The 19,898-nt window shown below is 43.5% G+C and overlaps 1 protein-coding gene across 1 annotated transcript in view; it reads right to left on the bottom strand.

Moving 5' to 3' along the window:
- Nucleotides 1-19,898, bottom strand: part of MYO10 (myosin X) — a 167,544-nt gene that overhangs the window by 37,918 nt on the left and 109,728 nt on the right. Inside the window, exon 19 of the mRNA XM_055704335.1 lies at nt 18,868-18,948. Coding sequence (XP_055560310.1) covers nt 18,868-18,948 — 81 coding nt within the window. The remainder of the gene's footprint in view (nt 1-18,867; nt 18,949-19,898) is intronic.

Raw genomic sequence — 19,898 nt, 5'->3', positions numbered from 1 at the left:
CTTGGCAATTTTACTTTGGAGAAAAACAGAAATTAAAAAGAAGTCAGTCTTCTCCTGCTTTACAGTGGGTTTTGAACTTGTTTTTACATCTAGACATGTACTGATACTTCTTCCGAAATAGGGGGGCTTACTAAGCCAGATCTTTCTGAAACAGACCCCAGTGTCTTCTGATCTCAAGTCACCAGCTCCACGATTCAAAACCAATGCCAGGCTTTCCTCCCAGATAAATCTGCAAAGCGTAAAACAAATTAACTTCTAACATATAATCTAGCTGAACTGATATGAATATTTCTGCATGCCCATTGTTTGGTTTTTTTAAACCACATTACGCTCAGCGATTCTTATCCATATGTACTGCTCGGCAACCTATACTCGTGCTGAGGATTCAAGACGGACAGTAACCTGAAAGAAATGAAACGCCTGCACCCACAATAAGAAAATGTGCTGGAAACCGAGGACGGGCAGGGCTAGGGCAACCCTCCTGTCAAATCCAGTGCCACGCTGGTCACCTTCCTACCTCCAACAAACCATTTCACCCCCTGCTTTTTCAGCCATCAGTTCTTCAGTCGCTTGCACCGTAAGCTTTGATGGGATGAGTTTATACAAGAGTTTCAACCTCAGAATTGCTGCACTTCCAGCGCAAGGAGCACTAAAACCTGTGCGCATCCTGCCGAAGGACCTGGAACATAAGGTCCCACTGACCTAAGAGCACATTTATTCCAAGGAAGGAAACCACCACGGTCTTTTCCAGCACACAGCTAGCTCTAACTGGAAGAGGTTCAGGTCAAAACGGTTTTGGTGTTTTGGTTTGGTTTTTTTTTTTTTTTTTGATGCCTGCTTTGTTTTTGAAGACACTCCCTTACCGTCCCAGAGTATTTGTGTCCACAAATGTACACCCTAAGACTATAGAAGAATAAAACCAAAGAACATGCCACAGCTAAAAAGTTTATTTGGCATTTCTACTGTATGGCACTGCCAAGTCAAGGAAACCTGAAATAACAGCATTTTACACATCCAAAGTTCTCCTGGCCTTTATCCACACACCCACCACAAACCCCCACAAAAAGTCTTTAAAAATTATGAGCACTGCTGGTGGTAACTTGCTAGAGAAAGAGCATGGGTATATTGCAACACTTGTGCCTCAAAAAATTCTGCTGCAAAGTCCAGGCCAGATTTCACTGCAAACTCAGTAATGATATGCTGGCTCTTTTACACAGTCTCTACAGGTCTGAACGTGAAAGTACTGCATTTACCAACAGCAAGTGTTTGCACGATTATCTGATCTTCTCTTAAACTCCAACTACTGCGTATGACCTGCATCGCTCATCTTCCAGACCTAGGTATTTCAGATAAGAGACAGACTTCAGAATTAGCCACTCTCGTGCCACAGGTTAGAGTTGCCTGAGCTAAAAATAATACTGCACAGAAGGACCACTGTAATTTTAGAGTTCTTCCACTGTACCAGAACAGTGAAAGGAGGAGACTCAATAAACTAATGTGAAAATGCTTTGGGATTTATATTCAGCCTGCCACCCAGCTTACTTTACAAGCAAGGGCATCACAAGGATATTTTAAAGACAGCAGCCCATTTAAAAGCTATGAAGCAGCACATTACCACACCGACCATTTGCACTAGTGTTCATAGATTTCAGCTTGGTCAAGACACTGCTGAGTTACATCCATCTACAAAGATGCTGTAGTCATACTTCAGGTCCCACTTGACTATGTATCGGAAAGGTAAGAGCTGGAACCAGCCTTGCTGTTGGAGAAAAGATGCTCAAATGATTCTGACTGGCTTGCTGCGATTTCATGCTCTCATCAACAATGATCAATGTACTCACAGTCCTGGAACTACTTAATCTACTTTTTATTAGTCATTCTCACCATACCCTTGCATTTCAGAGTAATTTTCTTTTTGTTTGGTTTGTATGGACTAAAAGCTATCCCTGAGTAAGCACACAACAGTCTCTTTATGAACCCTCCTTTCTCAAGGTATACGGAATTTCCTCTCAAGGAAGACAGAATTCGTCCGCCTCTGCCGTCATGTAAGCCCAGAGGAATGTTACCTCCTCAAAATGACACTGCTATTTCTTAGACATTGGTTATAACTTCATGGAATAGGAATGAACTGTTAAAGACACAGCCTTGAACATCATTTAAGTTTTGTAAGTGCACATTTAGAGTGTTCTCTGTGACTGCCTGACTTTTCAGCTGAAGCGCTTTAAAGCATTATTCAGGGAGGCCATTGAAATGCATAGCAAGTCTCACTGGCTGTTAGCTCCTGAACAGCAACCGAAGGACCATCCATGTGAGACAGACAATTAAGAGCATTTAGGAAAAGAGGGATTTAAGGTTTTGAAACCGATCTGGCAGGGTCTCGCGCACTAACAAGGTGGGAGCCGCAGCACGGACCCAGCTGGCACTTCTCATGGGCCCTCCTTCTCCACCGGTGAGTAATCTGTTGCCATCTCATCTGAGGTCATCCTCACTAAAGCCTCCCGTCCCTGCAGACTAAACCCCAGCCTGGCCTCATTTTCCCCAGCTGTGACAGGTCAGCAGGCTTCTCCTGAAGAAAATCAATCAGGCTGCCCGATAGCCACAGACGTACCATGAAGAAATGTGCTGTGAGGTACCAACTGCAGGGACAGCTGTCCCTCCTTACCAGCCCCATGTCAAGACAGCCCACACCGATGTCACCACTGTGCATCACAACGGCACAAAAACAACCGCACACACGCCTCGGTGTCTGCTGAGGCTGCACGCAGACCAGCTGCAGATGCTGAAACCCTCATCAGCAATGACCAAGTAACTTACATGGACTGAGACCCCATCCTTATTTTTCTCTCTCTCTCCTCCTTTTTTTTTATTTTTCCACTGTACTTTCACTCCTCCATACAGATTTTTCATCCACGCCTTACAAGTTTTTTTGCTATTTGACAGTTTATTGGCAGGCTGGGCATACAAATCCACCTCTCTACTAAAAAGCAGTAAATCATGTTTTGAGGATGGCTTCTCTAACATGATTTCTTCAGATAACTGTGTTTAGTATTCAAGCATTTATTCTTGAACGATATTAAGTTTCATCAGGGGATAAAAGATTAGGATGAAAATACCTGAGAGAACCTGTTTAAGATTAATTTAGTCTTGCATCTTAATAGTCCGACACAGTTGTAAAACCTCTTCTTTCAACAATCTGTCTAAGAACCTTCTAATACCTACTGTAGTGTTACTACAAGTAATCTCACACCCGAATATGTGAAACCTTCCACGTAGCTAGCCCCCGCCGAAATGCTAACAGGATCACTTCAGCAGCACATCCTGAAACAGTATTGCAGATAACTTCGATTCACATTATCACAACTATCCTCATTTTCCCTGGTGACACAAAAAACTGAGCAACCTTTTTTTCAGACTGCAGCTCCACTTGGGGGGAAGAGAAGGTAACAGGGATACTGCCTCCTCCCCTCGATTGCAGGTAAGTAGAAAGGAAAAGGTGGAAGAAGCTCATTTCCAGCCACAAGAACTCACGACGCAGGGTTGGAGGGAGCTAGCATTGCACTCCACAGAGGGACAAGAGACATCAGCTCGTACAGCACAAGAAGAGCAGAAGAGGACTCTAAATCCAAATCCCACTTTATTCTCTGCTTCAGTCCTGGGCACCCACCTGCTAGTTCTCTAGATCTATAGAGAACAGATCGCTATTCCTTTAGGACAACACGCCTGGATACCATTAACATCTTGAGACTTTTCTGTTTTGGGGCACTGCTTTAAAGAGAATACTAAAAATTCTCTGATACTTCAGAAGTCAGTTCAGTGATCTGTGGGCAAACCTGTGCTCCTAAGCCATGTGACTGCTACTGAAATTTTGCATCCCATTTCAGAGCACAATAAGGGAGACTGCTACGTGGGAAACTACTTTAGGTAAGAGCCGTAAGAACAAACTTCTGAGTAAAAAAAGCAGTAAGTGACTTCACTAAAAGCCCTGAGGAGCTCATCGATGAAAAAGCTGAGAGGCCTTGACAGTAATCTGTGAGTGGCTAGAGCAAGAGCATACGTTCCACAACAGTTTCTAGTATACAGCAGATAAAGACATAAAAACCACGAAAATCAAAGCAAGACATATTCAAACCAGAAGGCACACCTTTTAGTCACCGAGTGTATTCATTTGAAGAGCTTACCCATGGTGGTGGGACCATCTAAAGCCACCAGACACTTCAAAGAAAACACGGGATGTCCTCCTTCTTCCAGTAGGCGTTCAGATGGTTTCCTTACAGGTTGCCACACAGCAGGTTAAGACTAAAAGATCTAACTAGTCCCCCTTCAGCACGCCAGTTGTGGAAAAAAATAATTACTTTTATTTATTTGAAGAAGCTTAGGGCTGTATCCTGTAACCTCTGGTACCGGGACTCCCAAAGACAAGCTCTACACCAGAGAGAGGAACAAGACACACAGCTACTGGCCTGCAGTGCATGGTGCAATCCAGAACTGTGCTTCCCACACGCAAGCTTTGCCTTGGCAGGAAGAAAGTTCATTACTTATGCAAGTATTTCATGGTCCACCAAGGGAAATTTGGCCGAGATTTTACTGCTGTTGATTGCCTATGAAGACAGAGGCTGCAGTGCTATGGACTAGCTTAGATGAAGTCATTACAAAGTGTTCACATATTCATCATGAAACAATAAAAAAAACCCTCCGCATTATCAGATCCAATTGTTAATACCGGGAAAAGCCCTGGAACAACCGTGACCTACACCTCTGCAAACTATAAAAAAGTTTGAGTTTGCCTTTAATTAAGTGTGGAGTGTACGTGGAGGGCCAGCGACTTCCTAGCTAAAAGTCAAAATCAGATTCAGGTAAGGTTAACAAGTATTTTATTATTTATAATAAACGATTAGCAATTGATCGTACCGCTCTTTCAATATCGAGGCCACGAGCAGTTTCTCCTTCTCCAATGCTTTTTGCCCTTGCAGGCGGCTCATTCCCTCAGTGGCCCATAAAAGACGCCTACAAAGCACAAGGCTGATGTAACACGCAGACTTGCTGCTCAGTGCTTTCCCAAGCAAGGAAATCTCCCGGTGCGATTCCTATGCTGAAAAAAATATATGCTTTTATAAAATTATCTCCTAAGGAGCCCTTTCTCCCCTCCTTCCTGTATCGAGCCTTTTGTTTGAAAGCCGTTAACGGGAAATCGGCCAGGCCTATATCACAGCCAATATCTGATACGTGTAAATGAGGAACGCCACAAAATATTCAGCCGAACAGCTTTGGGTTGCTAGGACACTGGAGGTCGGGCAGCACTGAAAGGGCAGATTATTCCCACCCCGGCGTAGGCACAGGGCTCCATTCATGGCAGGGCTGCTGCTGCCTCTGGGCTGCTGCTGCCTGCACGGGTGCCGCTACCCGTCCCTCGCCAGCGCCCCTGCCACCTGGCTCCCCGCGCCCACCCCGCCAGAGCGGCCAGCGTGCCGTGCACACCTCTGCACCAAAAACGCCCCATCGGGCTGCACATGGCCCTTGCTGCTTTTCATCATCTCCGAGGGCTCGTTTCAACCTGGGGGACACTGGGGGGTTGCCCGAGAGCTGCGCTGCAGCAGACTTGCAGCGGGTGGTCTGGAGGTCAGCTTTAAGTTTTAGAAGCGTGAGGAAACCCAGAACACTGCAGTTAAAATACTTTTTACGCCTAGAAAGGGGAAATTCTACAGAAGGTGATGGGGATCCCCGTGATCAGCGCAGGTGTCTACCTGGCTGACAGCGAGAGTTGTGTGATGGCCCAGATAAATGACCCAGCTCAATCCCATGTAAACAGTGTGTTCATTACTCCTACATCTTTTACCTCAGCAAGTCTCAGACAGCGTCTGCCTAACTTTGGCGTTTCTCCTAGAATTTGGTCCTTTCAAGCTGCTGCTCTTGTGTACCTACACATTTTTACATTATAAATTCAGGACCTGCTTTGCAGATCTGCAACTCACTAGACAACAAGACACCAAGACCAGTGAAATGTGTGTGTGTGTTTGCAGGGAAGGGACAGAAAATGAAGGTAGTTGTTTGTTCTTTTGTACATTCATTTCACAGAAAAAGGCAACAAATACCTTCTCCTTGGACTTTGTTATAACACAGCAGTCCCACCCCATCGCCCCATTAAGAGTCAGAAAGTCTCCTGCCGGGGTTCTTTGATGTTTCTGAGAACCACATCAAAATCAAATTTGGTATTTCTGATATACTGAAATTTCCATCGTAACCCAAACAAAAAGCCCCTTTACTGATTTCTTCATATGTTATATAAACACAAGACGGAGGAGCTCTGCACCACGCCAAAGGCACAGGTGAATCAACATCACTTGGCTAGAACAGCAGGTAGCTCCTGTGCTTCCTGCAAGCATTGTAAGTCACTGCATTTAGTAGGTAATAGAAAAAAATTAAAAAAAAGTCATCTTATTGCTATAGACTATATAGTGGCAATCATTAACGCTTGCAATGAAAGTCACCACATATTTTTCCCCTCACAAAAAACCTGCACCAACTACTTCTTCATTCCAATTCCTATACATCTGTGAAGCAAGAGGTAACTATAGAGCAAATTAACTGTATTAGCATGGTGCAAGTTACCCAAAACGGATGGCAAGGAACCTCCCCTAACACCAATATGGTTATCAAACTACTAACTGATCTAACGACACACACACATAAACAGAGAGAGAGCGAAACAATGCATTATAATAGATGGTAAAATTACATCAGGACCTAACTAATTTACATTCAACTACCTTCTGAGTGATTTCATTATGATGCCACTGTTCATTTCCACAAAGCCTGCAGAACTGACAGGCAGGGACGCTGGTCAATGGCCCTTTGTTTCACTAAGGCTATTTCCATCTTAGTTGTATGACGAACACATTTGGTTGTCTCTATACATTTTTTTTAGATGATCCTGTGGAGAAAAGCTCTGCCCTTACTTCTGGTTTTACAATCTACTGCAGCACATTTAAGCAAAGATATGGCTCTTCCTGCCCCAGAAGTGGATTTTTCTATCCCTCTTCCCTGTTTTCTGATCATGGTGAAAACACACCGGTGAGCCTCCATGATCGGTTTCATTGCTGACATACCAGCACTACCTACATTCTCCTGGGACTGGCCAGCAGCATGGACTCCATGCAACTGGAGCGACAGTTGAAACAAGATGACTTGCAACTTCAGGCTGGGTATGCAACTGTAAGGAGCTGCACACATGCCTCACTCCTCTTCAAAGCTGTGGGACAAGAGGCGCTGTGGCTCCAGCTATGCTGGTACGTGCTGGTCAAAGCAGCGTAAAACCAGTAACAACTTAAGCAAAACATTTAAATGTGTGGTTTGAGCCCATTGAGGCCAATGAGATGTACGTGCCCTCCAAGAATGGGGCCGATTTGAGACATGCTATGTTCTGCACCAGTGGTCACAGGGAAATGGCAATTTTGGATGGCTGAACAGCCACTTCTCCCCTGAGAAATTCCTAGGCTGGCCTAAGTATACAACAAAACATAACCCTTCATGTCTGAATCAGAAAGAGACACTGAAGACAGAATCAACCTTCCTAAATGCAACTTCGTTTGCTATGCAAATTGTTTGCTTATATTAAAAAATTATGTGAAGTGAATTTAAGCACTAAACCTTTTAACAGAAATAATCATTTCTTCCTTTGAAAGACTACTTAATTTATGAGGCTGGACACTGTTCCTTTTTGGCTAAATATGCACAAATGGTGTGGCTGGCAAGCTGCAGATGGACGTACTCGTCCTTTTCATGCTGAATCTGGGGCAGCCATTCATTCGAGAAAGCCAGTATCACAGAGGATTTGGCATTTATCTGGCTTTCTGAAAGGGGATGTCTCTCTCAACCCGTCTACTTTATCTCTGCTTGACTATTAGAAGCTTTGAGATCCCCCAAAGCCCCTATGTACCACATACTTCGTGATTATGATGTCTAGATCTACACAGACTGAGTTTCAAAAATGCCATGATAGATTTCATCGTGTAAATGGTGGAAATACAGCACAGCACTATGAGTTAGGTGACAGACTTGTCTTTTCTACACTAAACACTGCACAGTGTTCACAGGTGTATGGGACAATCCAAGGTGGCAGCTACAACAATAAACTTCCCAGTGTCCTGAATGATTTACAGAGCGCATTGGGCTTCCTGGCTCACCAGCAACTTCACAGACCTGAAGAGAGCGTAAGCTCACCCTGTGCTTGGGACTGAACAACAAAAGTAGTAACTGCCCACAGAGCCCGAGGAGTTGCGGTGCTACCACCTCCCTAGCCCAGCTCTCTGTTGCCTGAACACGGAGCGCACATCAGGAACGTGGAGGAGAAAAACCATCAGCAGCAACCTCAAACCTCATCATGCATCAGCCAAAAACCTCCTGTACTTTAGGCTGACTGCCGTCACACAGCTATGACTCAGCTGATGTCCTGAAACATGGACTTTACAGCTACTACATTCCACTCCATACAAATGAAACCACAACCTCACTTCTGTAATTCTAATGACAGTGTTAGGAATGGACCTGCCTTGCTTCCTAGGCTTATAAACTGGCTAAAACCACCAGAAACAGTAAATTCTGGGTGTAAGTTAGACAACAAAGATAAGATGCTTAGATGTGCTTTCAGGAAGCATTTCATGTTTAAAGTTTAATCTTACGAGGTGATAGCAAATGTTCTGAAGTGTACTTAGTCCTTGCAAATTCATCACAGAGAGGTTTTCCCCCTATGAAGGCTTTGCTCCTTCTCTGCATCCTGTGACTGAATACAGAAAAGCCACATATATACATATATATATATATACATGAACAGACAGATACAGTTAAAAGTAAAAAAAAATTTAGCAACTGACCCAAACCTACTCTTAGACAATATTACATTCTGCTCTTGACACAGATTCTGTGTTCCGAGGGTAGCTCTGACGAAGATCTGTGAATAGTTGGGACAGTACTGTAACTTTCAGGTAATTCCTATCAGTAACCTAGCTGTATTAGAAAAAAAAAAAATCATTATGCTTCCATTTATGTTACAGCTTGTAAATACATTTTTTGAATATGCCAACAAAGTAGAAGCAAAACAAATTTTACCTTTTTTGAATCTAACAATCTAACCAGTTTTAGCGGAAGAAATACTGAATACGTATATTTGATGTTCCACACAACAAAAATACCTACTTTTTGACCTACTACCACTGTTACCATTAAGGTTTAAGAGGACACCTCTTAACATCAGTGAGAGAAGAACAACTACAAGTTATGAGAACCCCCTTTCCCAGTCCCATAGGCACTTTATCAGATGCTATCTCCTTCATCTAGATTTGCAAGGCAAATCTAGGGTTGCTCTTCTTGAGACCAGAATAAAACTCCCATAGACTTCAATGATTCAGGATCAAGCCCATTCCCTTCATAACAGGTTCTCTCAAGCAATTTTATCCTAATTTTCTACCCTGTGGCTGAATTCTGATGTCTGCAGAGGCAAGCTCTTTAAGTGGGAAAGCAAGAAGTAAAACACAGATCCCAGCAGCAAAGGCAATCAGCGGCGAACAGAGCTATTTTACCTGCTGGGTTGGTTTTGGGGGGTTTATTTCATTAGGGGCAGAAGCGGGGAGCTGACACAGCAAACAAAGTCAAAATATACTTCTGTTGAGGTATCCTTTCCATTACTACTGCAATTATTATTTTTTTCCAGGTGTATTCCATTTCCTGCATTTCTATGGCATAAAAATTACTGTCTCAAATGTGCCCCATCAAGTTTCTCCAGTAAAACTACTAAAGTAGTTTAGACTTCTGGGTGGCTGCAGGTATCTTGCTGGACTCCCCCCACCCCAAACACACTCATCCCCAGTGTTGCTTTCTCATCATGTAATCAATGCAAAACTACAGCCATGCCTTATGCCTTAATAAATTACAGGAATACTATTGTCTTAAAACTTTACATAGCTGGTTTTCCTGAATCTACACCACAGACTGCTGAACAACAGAAAAGATCTTTCTCCAGAAAGCAGCCCGTCACTGCAACACAGGTCTTCCCCTGGCTCCGCACACACAGCTCTACTTCTGCTGCCTTCTTCCCTGCTCTGTGAACAATCGCCCCTTTAACTTTCCAACGGAGTGTGATTTATTAAAGCAGACTGCTTGGCAGCAAAGCTCTCCTGGCATTCGAAAATATGATTAGACCAGTAAATTTTGTCATTTTTTCACAAACTTGATTCTGCGTGCATTTACCCTCTTTAAAAGAAAATACAAGCCCAGAAACATTTCCAGTACAGCTTCCCTAGCCAAACCCCAGGCACTTTCTTTCCCTACAAGTCCACCACAGCTCCAAGTACGCAAGATTAAAATTATTAAAAAACCTGCATGAATTAAGCCCCTTACCTTTTAAGGCTTTTTCACCCTTCAGCGTTCACCCATTGTGAAAAACTGAATCTTTAGCAGTTGCAGCTATGCACACACACACAGACACACACACAGACACGCACAGAACAGGGCTTTCTTCAGCTCACTGGTATTTCAAGTCTTTCATGTGATATCTTTGGCTGTACTTGCTTAATTCATTCCTGCTGCTACTCAAAGGAAGTCAAGCCTAGTGAGGGCTGGCTCTACAGCAATCGCTGTAGATATTCCTGACTAACAGGACACAAGGGCTAATCTCACCTTATAGGCACCAAGAATGTAAATATATTTCACAGCCAACAAATTCCTAAACCTTAAGAGATAAAATGCACAAAATGCCCTAAGACACAGTTTAGCAAGGGAGTTACGGACGTTAAAAGTTTTTGCTAGAGAACAATACTCTGTACCCCAGCGATGCTTTTGGAGCTCTAAGGATGTCTATTTATCATGGACTGTGCATATTCCCTTGGAGTAGTTACCATGAGAACACAGCAAACAGGATTTGAATGTAAATTGCCATCTAGAGATGTGGGGGGATTTTTTTTTTTTGTAGTTAGAAAACTTACAAAGCTTGATAAAGTACACACTGTCTCTGCTCATACATTTGCATGACAATGCTTGCAATTCAAATACTCGGTAGAGTGCACAAGAAGGAAGAAAAGCCAAGTTCTTTGCTCAGTCTTTATAAAAAGCAAATACTTCAGACTTGGGATCAGTAGCTGCAGTTCTGTGAATGCCCATCTATGTCACACAGTCACACACGAAGGAATTAGTAGAACACAAAAAATCTATCAGGTGGAACAAAACGCAGAATTATTGCAGTACTTGGAAGTCAGCTGGAGGCGGTAAGATCCTCTGCTGCTGACAGTCTGCTGCAGCAGTCAAAATTCTTCTCGCTTCTAAATACTACACCAAACTACACAAATATTGCACTTAAAATGCCTAGGGGTGGGGTATTTTTAATCTTCCCCCAGAATCGTTCTGGTACTTTGCCATTTGGGCCACCTCCTCCCAAGTTCCCCCTGAAGCAGCCTTCGCTCCCCATGCATCCCCCCACCCTGCTCACAAAAGCACACTGCCACAGTTACTACCTGAGATCCAAAAATGACTCCTACCACTTGCGGACAGAGTCCTACCAAACAGTCTTTCTGGGAAACTTGGCCAACTGTGCACGTACGTGCTGCAAAACATGCAAAAATCTGTTTGCTTGCACTGCCTGGAGTTTGATGCAATCTTTACAGCACAGCATCTGCTCCCTCCCCGGCAGCACCCCATCTCAGCTCCATCCCCAGCCTTAAACACCTCAGTTTTAAACTCCTTACGCCACTGAAAGACAAAGGCTAATACACTTAGCAAAGAGATGCCTAGTCAGCCCTGCTTAGTAAACAACAAACCTTGATGAAGAAGAAGAACATGCCTGTCTGGGCGATTGCCTGGAGAGTGGAATGACCTACTTCAGCGCAGCAAGCAGCGACGCTCCGAGGTGGTGACAAAGGGACAACCCAGTGGCTCCCGGGGAGCATAACCGACAGCTGCACTGCAGGAGTGACGGGAGTGATCTTTCGGAGGCGACACCAAAGACAGGCGCTGCCTGTGCAGCATGAAATTCTGTGCAGGAATCGTCTTGTTCTTTCAGCCCGGGATTCAGATTCACATGTAACATTACTGCCGGCACTTTGGGAGCAGGAGCGACTGCTCTCCTCACACCCACTCTCCTTATCACTTTTACCTAAGAAGTCTTCTAGCGCCTGACCTAATTACTCGAGTGATGTGCCAGAAAATGATGCAGCTGGGACATACTCCACAAGTCCCAATTTGAAGCTATGTAATTCTACAAAACCCAAGGCGACAAGATCCAGGTAGCTGAATTAAGCAGCATTGGCCTGGCACAATGCCACACCTTACGACTGCGCCTTCCTGATTACAAACAATAAAGCCTTATGAACTAAAGGGCTAAGGATAAGTAGTTTGCCTTTGGCCCCATGCACTTCTTGGCCTGTGAGATAGGGCCAACACGCTATGTTTTTGGGAAATGGCTGCTCTGCTCCCAAAGGATGAGCCTGAACGGCAGCTCCCGGAGCCTGACCCACACTGCCCCAGCAAGCCCGATCTGTGCTCGGAGCCTGTGGCTCTGCTCCCTCCAGAAGCAACGACAGCAGTAATTGGCAGCCAGAAAGCCTTCTTATAACACGTATTTATTGAGAACAACTGAGATTAAAGAGAGATTTTTCCAACAGGCAAGAAGGATCTCTAATACAGCTTTACAGCTGTAAATGAGCAGTGTTAGACCGTAGCTTTCTACAAACAGCACCGAACACCCCCAGCAGCTGTTCCTGGGCCATATAATCTATTCCCTTCACTTTCGAAGTATGACAGAGTAACTATTAAAGTGATGATCAGGCTTTCCCTTCCCTTTTTCTTATGGATAGCAAGTCAAACATACCCTGTGATCTGCTAGCTCCCAGCATCAGAGAACATTTCAGTTTCACTGCAGAAGGGCCACCCCAGGGCTCTGCAACCAAGTGAACAAACCATAAAGGCGCCTCCATTTAGGGCCTGACACTTTTTAGCTTTTAACTGCTGGGCTCAGCATCTTTCAAAACCCACAAAGGCATCTAGTCCCCAGTAAGGAGTCCCAGAGTCTGCCAAGTGACTGAGGCTGGTGTATGAAGCACATACTTGGTATAAACTGCAGTAGGATGTGCATCGAAGTTTGAAGCTGGACTGTTTTATTAAGGATAATTTTTTAAAATAAAGACACTTAAAAGTAAAGCCTTATCCAGATGCTTAGCAACCCTGTGCTGAAGGTATAGTAGAGTATCCTTGAAGCTCAGTCTCCCTCCCTGCATCTTTTAAGGTCTTACATCGGTGCTGTCCTCAATGCAGCAGCATTAGACTTGCACTGTTCTCATCCATGTATTTCTGCAAAAAAATCTCTCTACCAGTCAAACTCAGTAATTCATACAGTCAGGTCTCAATATGACAATATTGCAATTCCAGCTTGACAACCAGCTCACGTACTGCGTTCACTGAACTCATACCTGCTCCACACCCTGCACACAATCATCCTCACAGATGGGGCCAAGCTGTTTTCTCACTGTTCCTATGTACCACGTTCCTGAGTTGTACTCCTAAGTGGTGTTTAGGTTGGTATCATGCTATACTTAGGTTTGTAATGATTCAGAGCTATTTTAAGAGCACAAGTTTAATTCAGACGCCAAGCGAAATAGGTTTGCATCTTATTTTGTACTAGGGGACATACTGCTTGCTATTCCAGGGCGTCTCATGGCTATTAATGACCTACGCCTCAAAGTACCTTGCAGGTGCCAATAGCCCTGCCTTGATCCCTTTAAACGGCTCTGTCCCCAGAAGCGATGTTAGCAATCTTACTGCCTTGATAGTAATTTTCCCAGAATGAATATGGAGCATGATAGGACTCCTAAGCAGCAGTAAACCTTACAGAATTTATTACAGATCTTTCTCTACAAGTCTTCCTTTGAATTGCGAAGTTATTACTAGTTTCACTTTTTCTGTTGCTCCCTATAACTCCTACCCTGCAGTAGGTTTAATTTTGTCTTAATTCTTTGCCTTACCTAATTAAATTTTAAGATTAAAACAATTAATATAAAAAACCCCAAACTGCAGAGAAACAGAACTGTCCCTTCAGAGTTCACAAGCTTCAGAGACGGCAGCTTTTATCCTGCTCCTGGCAAGACCATCACTGCAACAGAGGAACGAGACAGACAATAAATGAGCAGACAGGGAGGTTAGTAGACACCCCGTGGTCCTGTTCACGTGGTACACACCAACACAGGTTTCCTAACAAAAAAAAAAAAAAAAAAAAAAAAAAAAAAAAAGTGACATTCTTGTCTACATCAAACATTTCATGCCAAATCTAACAAAGCCAGGATTTTGCCCGTCAGGACCAAACTGGACTTAGATCTGTAACCAAAGAGAAGTGGAAGCACCTATCTACCTGCATGAGAGAACAGCCACGTCTGGACCTGCCAAAGTCTCAAGAAAAGGGAATTACAGAAGGAAGCTGTAGTAACTGAGGTTTTAAGAGACCAGCACAGATGAGCCATGCAGATGCTGGAGGCAGGGGCCACTTGCAATGATTATGCCAATGTATTTTCTGAAGAAAAGTCCTAAATGGAGAAGGGACCTTGAGCATGCACTTGAGTCAGTCTGCCTGAGGCTCACTCCTTCTGGTCAACAGGAAAATTTCTGCCTCTGAAACAGCTTGTGTAGGAAGTTCAGATCTTAAATTTACCCTGAACTGTCTCCTGAGCAGCACCAAGGCTTAGCAACTTCATTAATAGCAGCAAGCTGGAAGAAACATCCAGCTAAGTGCTGTAGCAATGAATGGTTGTAGCTTGCTTTAAAAATACAGTCTCTTTTGTTTTGTTGGTGGGGGTTTTTTTGGTTGTTTTTTTTCTTTTTTGGGTGGGTGGAGTGGGTGTAGTTGCTGTTATTTTTTGTTTGTTTTCATGTGTTTTTTGGTTTTATTTTATTTTATTAAAGGATAGATGGAGACCAGAAAAGGCAAGGTTGCACAGAGGAATCATCATTGAGTAGAGTAGGAGGCAGGAAAAGAAACATGAGACTAAGAAATAGAGAAAGATGTGTCAAAGTTCAACAGGATGAAACGACACGTTGTTCTGCAAGCTGCACTGAAGATAAGGGGAGCTGAGGAGAAAGACCCTTCATTAGCAGAAAATACTCATTAAGCATACCACGTGGAAAAGTTTCCATGTTATAGCTAGTTCAGAAGAGACTGGAAACTGTGAAAACAGATACACTGATTGTTTGAGGGTCTCCCAAAGATTAATGAGTCCTCTGTTCTTCTGTCTGAGGCCTGCTTGCTGAAATGTCTTGTGACAAAAGGTCATGTACTCTGTGCACTCCCTTTAGGGAACTGCATTAATGAGTGTAGATCCTGCTTTGATATGTAGATGTTCAGTGGTTTACTGCGTATGATGAATTGTTTTTGCTTGCCACTGTAACATATTTAAAAATTAAACTTTTGTTCAATTAAAAAATCAAATAATTACTGTAAATCATCACATCTCTTATCCAACATGAATATACTTCAATGCCTAGAAGAGCAGAGAAAGTAGTCTGATGCATGTTACGCTCTTCAAAGGCTTGAATTTGTCTTCTGTCTGCTCAACCTCATTCACCTACAGAATTCAAACATACTTCCAGAGTAAAACAGCTCTTGAGCACCACCAGCTCCTCCTCTCCAGAGTTACAGGGGGTGCTCGATGATAGGTGTGCCACCTATTCGTACCCAACCCAGAGAGCAACGAGTAGCTTCAGTGGCTTTCCTCCTAGTAACACAACTTCAGTGCTCTGCTCACCGAGTCTCTCTGGTCCAGCTCTCCTTTAACACTGCATATTTCAAAAAAACAACTAAAACACCCCCTCCTTTCACACCATCAGAAACAGTGTGGCCAGCAGGACAAGGATCATGCCCCTGTACTCGGCACTGGTGAGGCTGCACCTCAAATACTGTGTTCAGTTTTGGGCCCCTCACTGCAAGAGGGACATTGAGGTGCTGGAGTGTGTCCAGAGATGGGCAACAAAGCTGGTGAAGGGTCTGGAGCACCTGAGAGAACTGGGGTTGTTCAGCGTGGAGATGAGGAGACTCAGGGGGCACCTTATTGCTCTTTACAACTACCAGAAAGGAGGTTGTAGGCAGGTGGGTGTCAGTCTCTTCTCCCAAGTAACAAGCAGTAGGACAAGAAGAAACAGCCTCAAGTTGCACCAGGGGAGGCTTAGATTGGCTATCAGGAAAAATTTCTGCACTGAAAGGGTGGTCAACCATTGGAACTGGCTTCCCAGGGCAGTGGTAATCACCATCCCTGGAAGTGTTTAAAAACCATGTAGATGCAGTGCTTAGGAACATGGTTTAATGATGGACTTGGCAGTCCTGGGTTAACGCCTGGACTTGATGATCTGGAAGGTCTTTTCCAACCTAAATGGTTCTATGATTTGTAATTTGGCAAGCACTGCTTTAAGCACTTTTTGAGGAGTGACGTTTTACCATTCTGTATCACCATCACTGCAGAGTAAAACCTACGGATGGAAAACACAGAGGAAAAAGCTCAGTGAACTTTTTTTACTTTCTTTCAATCCCAGTTTCTCTGTTTCAGCGGCACATCGAAATTTCTCAAGCAGTTATGCTTCTAACCAACCCTGCACAGTGAGTCACGTACACAGCAATCCCTGGTAGCCCATGCACAGCTAACATGTCTCTGAGCCATGCTGGTTCAGAGCTATGCAAACTGACTCACCTGATTTTCCTGTGTCTAACTGAAAAGAAGCAACAAGTTGTATGACAGGATAAACTATGAAATGTTAAACGTGATGTGCAGCCACAGAATGCAGCTGAGCTAGGGAGGAGCCAAACGCCATTCACATGCCTGCTTCTGTACCTGCACTGCTGCAGAAGGAGAAACACCAGCAACGTCACAAGACTGGCACTAAAAATCAGTGTCTGTGAGACCTGGGGGGGAACAGAGAGCAGTGTACAGCAGAGGAAACTTAAAATAGTGGATCCCAAAAATGCGCTTTGAGAACACTTTCCTGAGGGAAGAATGCCATCAACAAGTAGTATATATGCTTTCCTTCTCATTTTCCATCGTCTTCTACTGAATCACCTGCGGTAGGTAAGCCGTGTGACCCTTTTCTCTACTCTTGTTCTTCAAACAGGATTTTTTATTTGGTATAGCCACTGAATCAAGTTAAATTTGCAATCATACTGAAGCAAATGGGAAACAAGGACAAACATTTTTGTGTAAGATTCAGTGACATTTTATAAGTACTTTGAAAGGGATTGTCTACAGGAATTTCCTAATCTGTTCCTGCATGCACTCCTGCAATTACATGTAGTTTCCTGAGACTGAGGCTGTCTCAAGCTCCTTCTGCTTGCACAGCTGCTAATTCTGTGAAAACTTTGTTTTAACGATAGTAAAATGTATGCGGAGATACAGTAGCGTATGCCAAATTTGTCAGGGATGGAGCATTCCAGTGGGAACAGACTGGTAAACCAACATAGGGGTGGGAACTCAGTGTTTTCCTTGCTATGGAAATGCAACAAGTGCCTGGTTCTTGCGTCAACTACGGCAAATCCTTGTGACTGGTACTGTGGAGATGAGTCTTACTTGGATGCAAAAGGGCAAATAAGGAAAACGTGAGTTACTGAAGTTCTTCTTATACTCCAGTGGCAGCAGGTGGGCTTTATAAAGGTCACGGGGCTTCCAGGCAAGAATGGGAGCAGGGAAGACAATGAGCTTTTCAGAAGTGCCCTCCCTCAGTGATGAGGAGCTCTACCACAGACATACAGGCTCACAGAGAGCAGCTGCTGGCCAAGGCGCTTTGGCGTCTTGTTTGGCGACCAGGTGGCTGCACACCTCAGAGCACTGAACGCTCCAGGACACAGAAAGCAGGTCTTATTCGCTTCCAGGCTGTTCCCTCTTGCTAAGGTGTACACAACCTGCATGTTATTTGACACATCACAAGTAACGGTGCAAAAGTGGCGTCAACAGTTACTAACTGAAAACATGTAAAGACAAGGATGTACTGTCCAGATAGCACAAAAACGTGCGATGAAATCTGCCATGTCTGATGTGTTAGTGTCCTGAATAACCAGATGTCCCATACAAACTTAATAAAAACTGGATTTATAGCAGTCACCTATTTCTAAGTTGCCATGTGAAAACCATAAACCAGATCTGTTAGCACCTCTGCCTGTTGCACTTTTGACATAAGTAGACATACCCGAATACCAGCCTATAAAGCCAAAACCAGATGCGCAAACCCCCAAAATATCAGGACCAGGCTAACAATATTAACTTCAGCGACTACTATAGCATTACCGCTTCACTTCTAGAGAGCCCTCCAACATATCTAAGGAAGTCTTGACATTGCCTTTCATTATCTGTGACTCAAAAGGCAAAATTGATACAGTAAGCCTTAGTTTCCAAGTCTGTTTTAAAAAAATAATTCTGTAACAGAACAGCCAGCACGGACACTTAGAATTGTACATAAATGGAAAGACTAAGAGTCTGATTCCCATCAGTTTTGCTATATGCACCACCACTCACTGTCTCTACTGATTTAAAACAAACTTTGCAGTTTTGACATTTTCTTCCTAAAAAGGCTCTCAGGGTTGTCAAACATGCAGTCCATCCTTTTACCCTCCTTTTATAACCACCCTTAGAACCAGTTACTTATCAGAGTTGTGAGCAATGACTATTAAAAACGTGCCCAAAGACATGAGCCACATGCAAAAAGAAATCAAAAGCTCTTCCCAGTGCCTTCACCTTGCAGAGCCTTTTACAAAGTCAGTGAAGAATGCTACCCTCTGCTTCACACAGCGGTAAGTAACCAGACAGGCAGCGGAAGATTTGGCCTGAGACATACAGAAATGACAGGCACAATTTTAAACCTTACCTTCTGCACGTTGGGTTTGATGCACCGAACAAAGAAAGGATTTGAAGAACTCAGCGTTGCCATTAAAGAATGAAGCGATTCCTAAAACACAGGTAGAAAGAAGACAGCACTTCATAAGCTGACTTACGGTACAAGCAACACAACCCTGGCAAAAGCTCTTGCAGCTTTGCCTTGCAGACAGTATCTAACTGCAACACCTAGTGGTATGCACCAGAAATTACTGTACCATGAACGCTCTTGCATTTCAACATACAGAATGGTTATGTGCACGTTCGTTTCTTCCATCAGCCCCTTTTCTGATCAAAACTATCATCACTGTTTTACAGTGAATGAGATATACAGATTGACATAAAGAAAACTCTTCATAAGGAAACACCAAACTGGGAAGTTGCTGTTTCACAGATCTTTCCAATGACAGCTTAAGACTTAGGATCCACATTCCTAAACTGCTAAACTGAAGCAAGTCAAAAGGAAAGATAAGAGGTCTAAGGTAAAATCGAAATACCCACAAAACCAGATTTCCTCTTTTCATTTCAGCCACCCTGTGTCCACTCATTCTCCATTTTCCCTGCCATCAGCAGCATTTTGTGCTCAGGGAGCTCCTTTCTCCTATGCAGTCTCAAACTTTCTTGCTTAGAAGGACACTCCGATAACATATGCAAGTCAATAAGAGGGTAGAAAAAAATATTACAAAAATCTGAAAAAAGAGTTACTTTAGAATACAGTAGACATTGTTTTATCAGTACTAGATTCTGGAACGCCCCCCTCCTGAAATGAACAAAGATCAAGTAAATGGTAAGAGTGGTACAGAATACACACCTTATTGAAAGACAATTCTAACAGTGTTTTCAGTTATTTCATGTGACAACTAATTGCATTTAACACAGACTATAAGGTTCAGCTAAAAAAACATAGAAGAAAGCATGGGGTTTTTTCTTACTTTTATAACTCCGAATGACCCAATACACATTAGACTATCAGTTATCTGAACCTCAACCTGGAGATAAAAATCACAAAACCCCCTCAGTCCT

This window comes from Falco cherrug, chromosome 3 (genome assembly GCF_023634085.1).
Source record: "Falco cherrug isolate bFalChe1 chromosome 3, bFalChe1.pri, whole genome shotgun sequence".
NCBI lineage: Eukaryota > Metazoa > Chordata > Aves > Falconiformes > Falconidae > Falco > Falco cherrug.
Note: the sequence above shows the minus strand (reverse complement) of the source record. Positions and strands in the feature narration are given on the sequence as shown.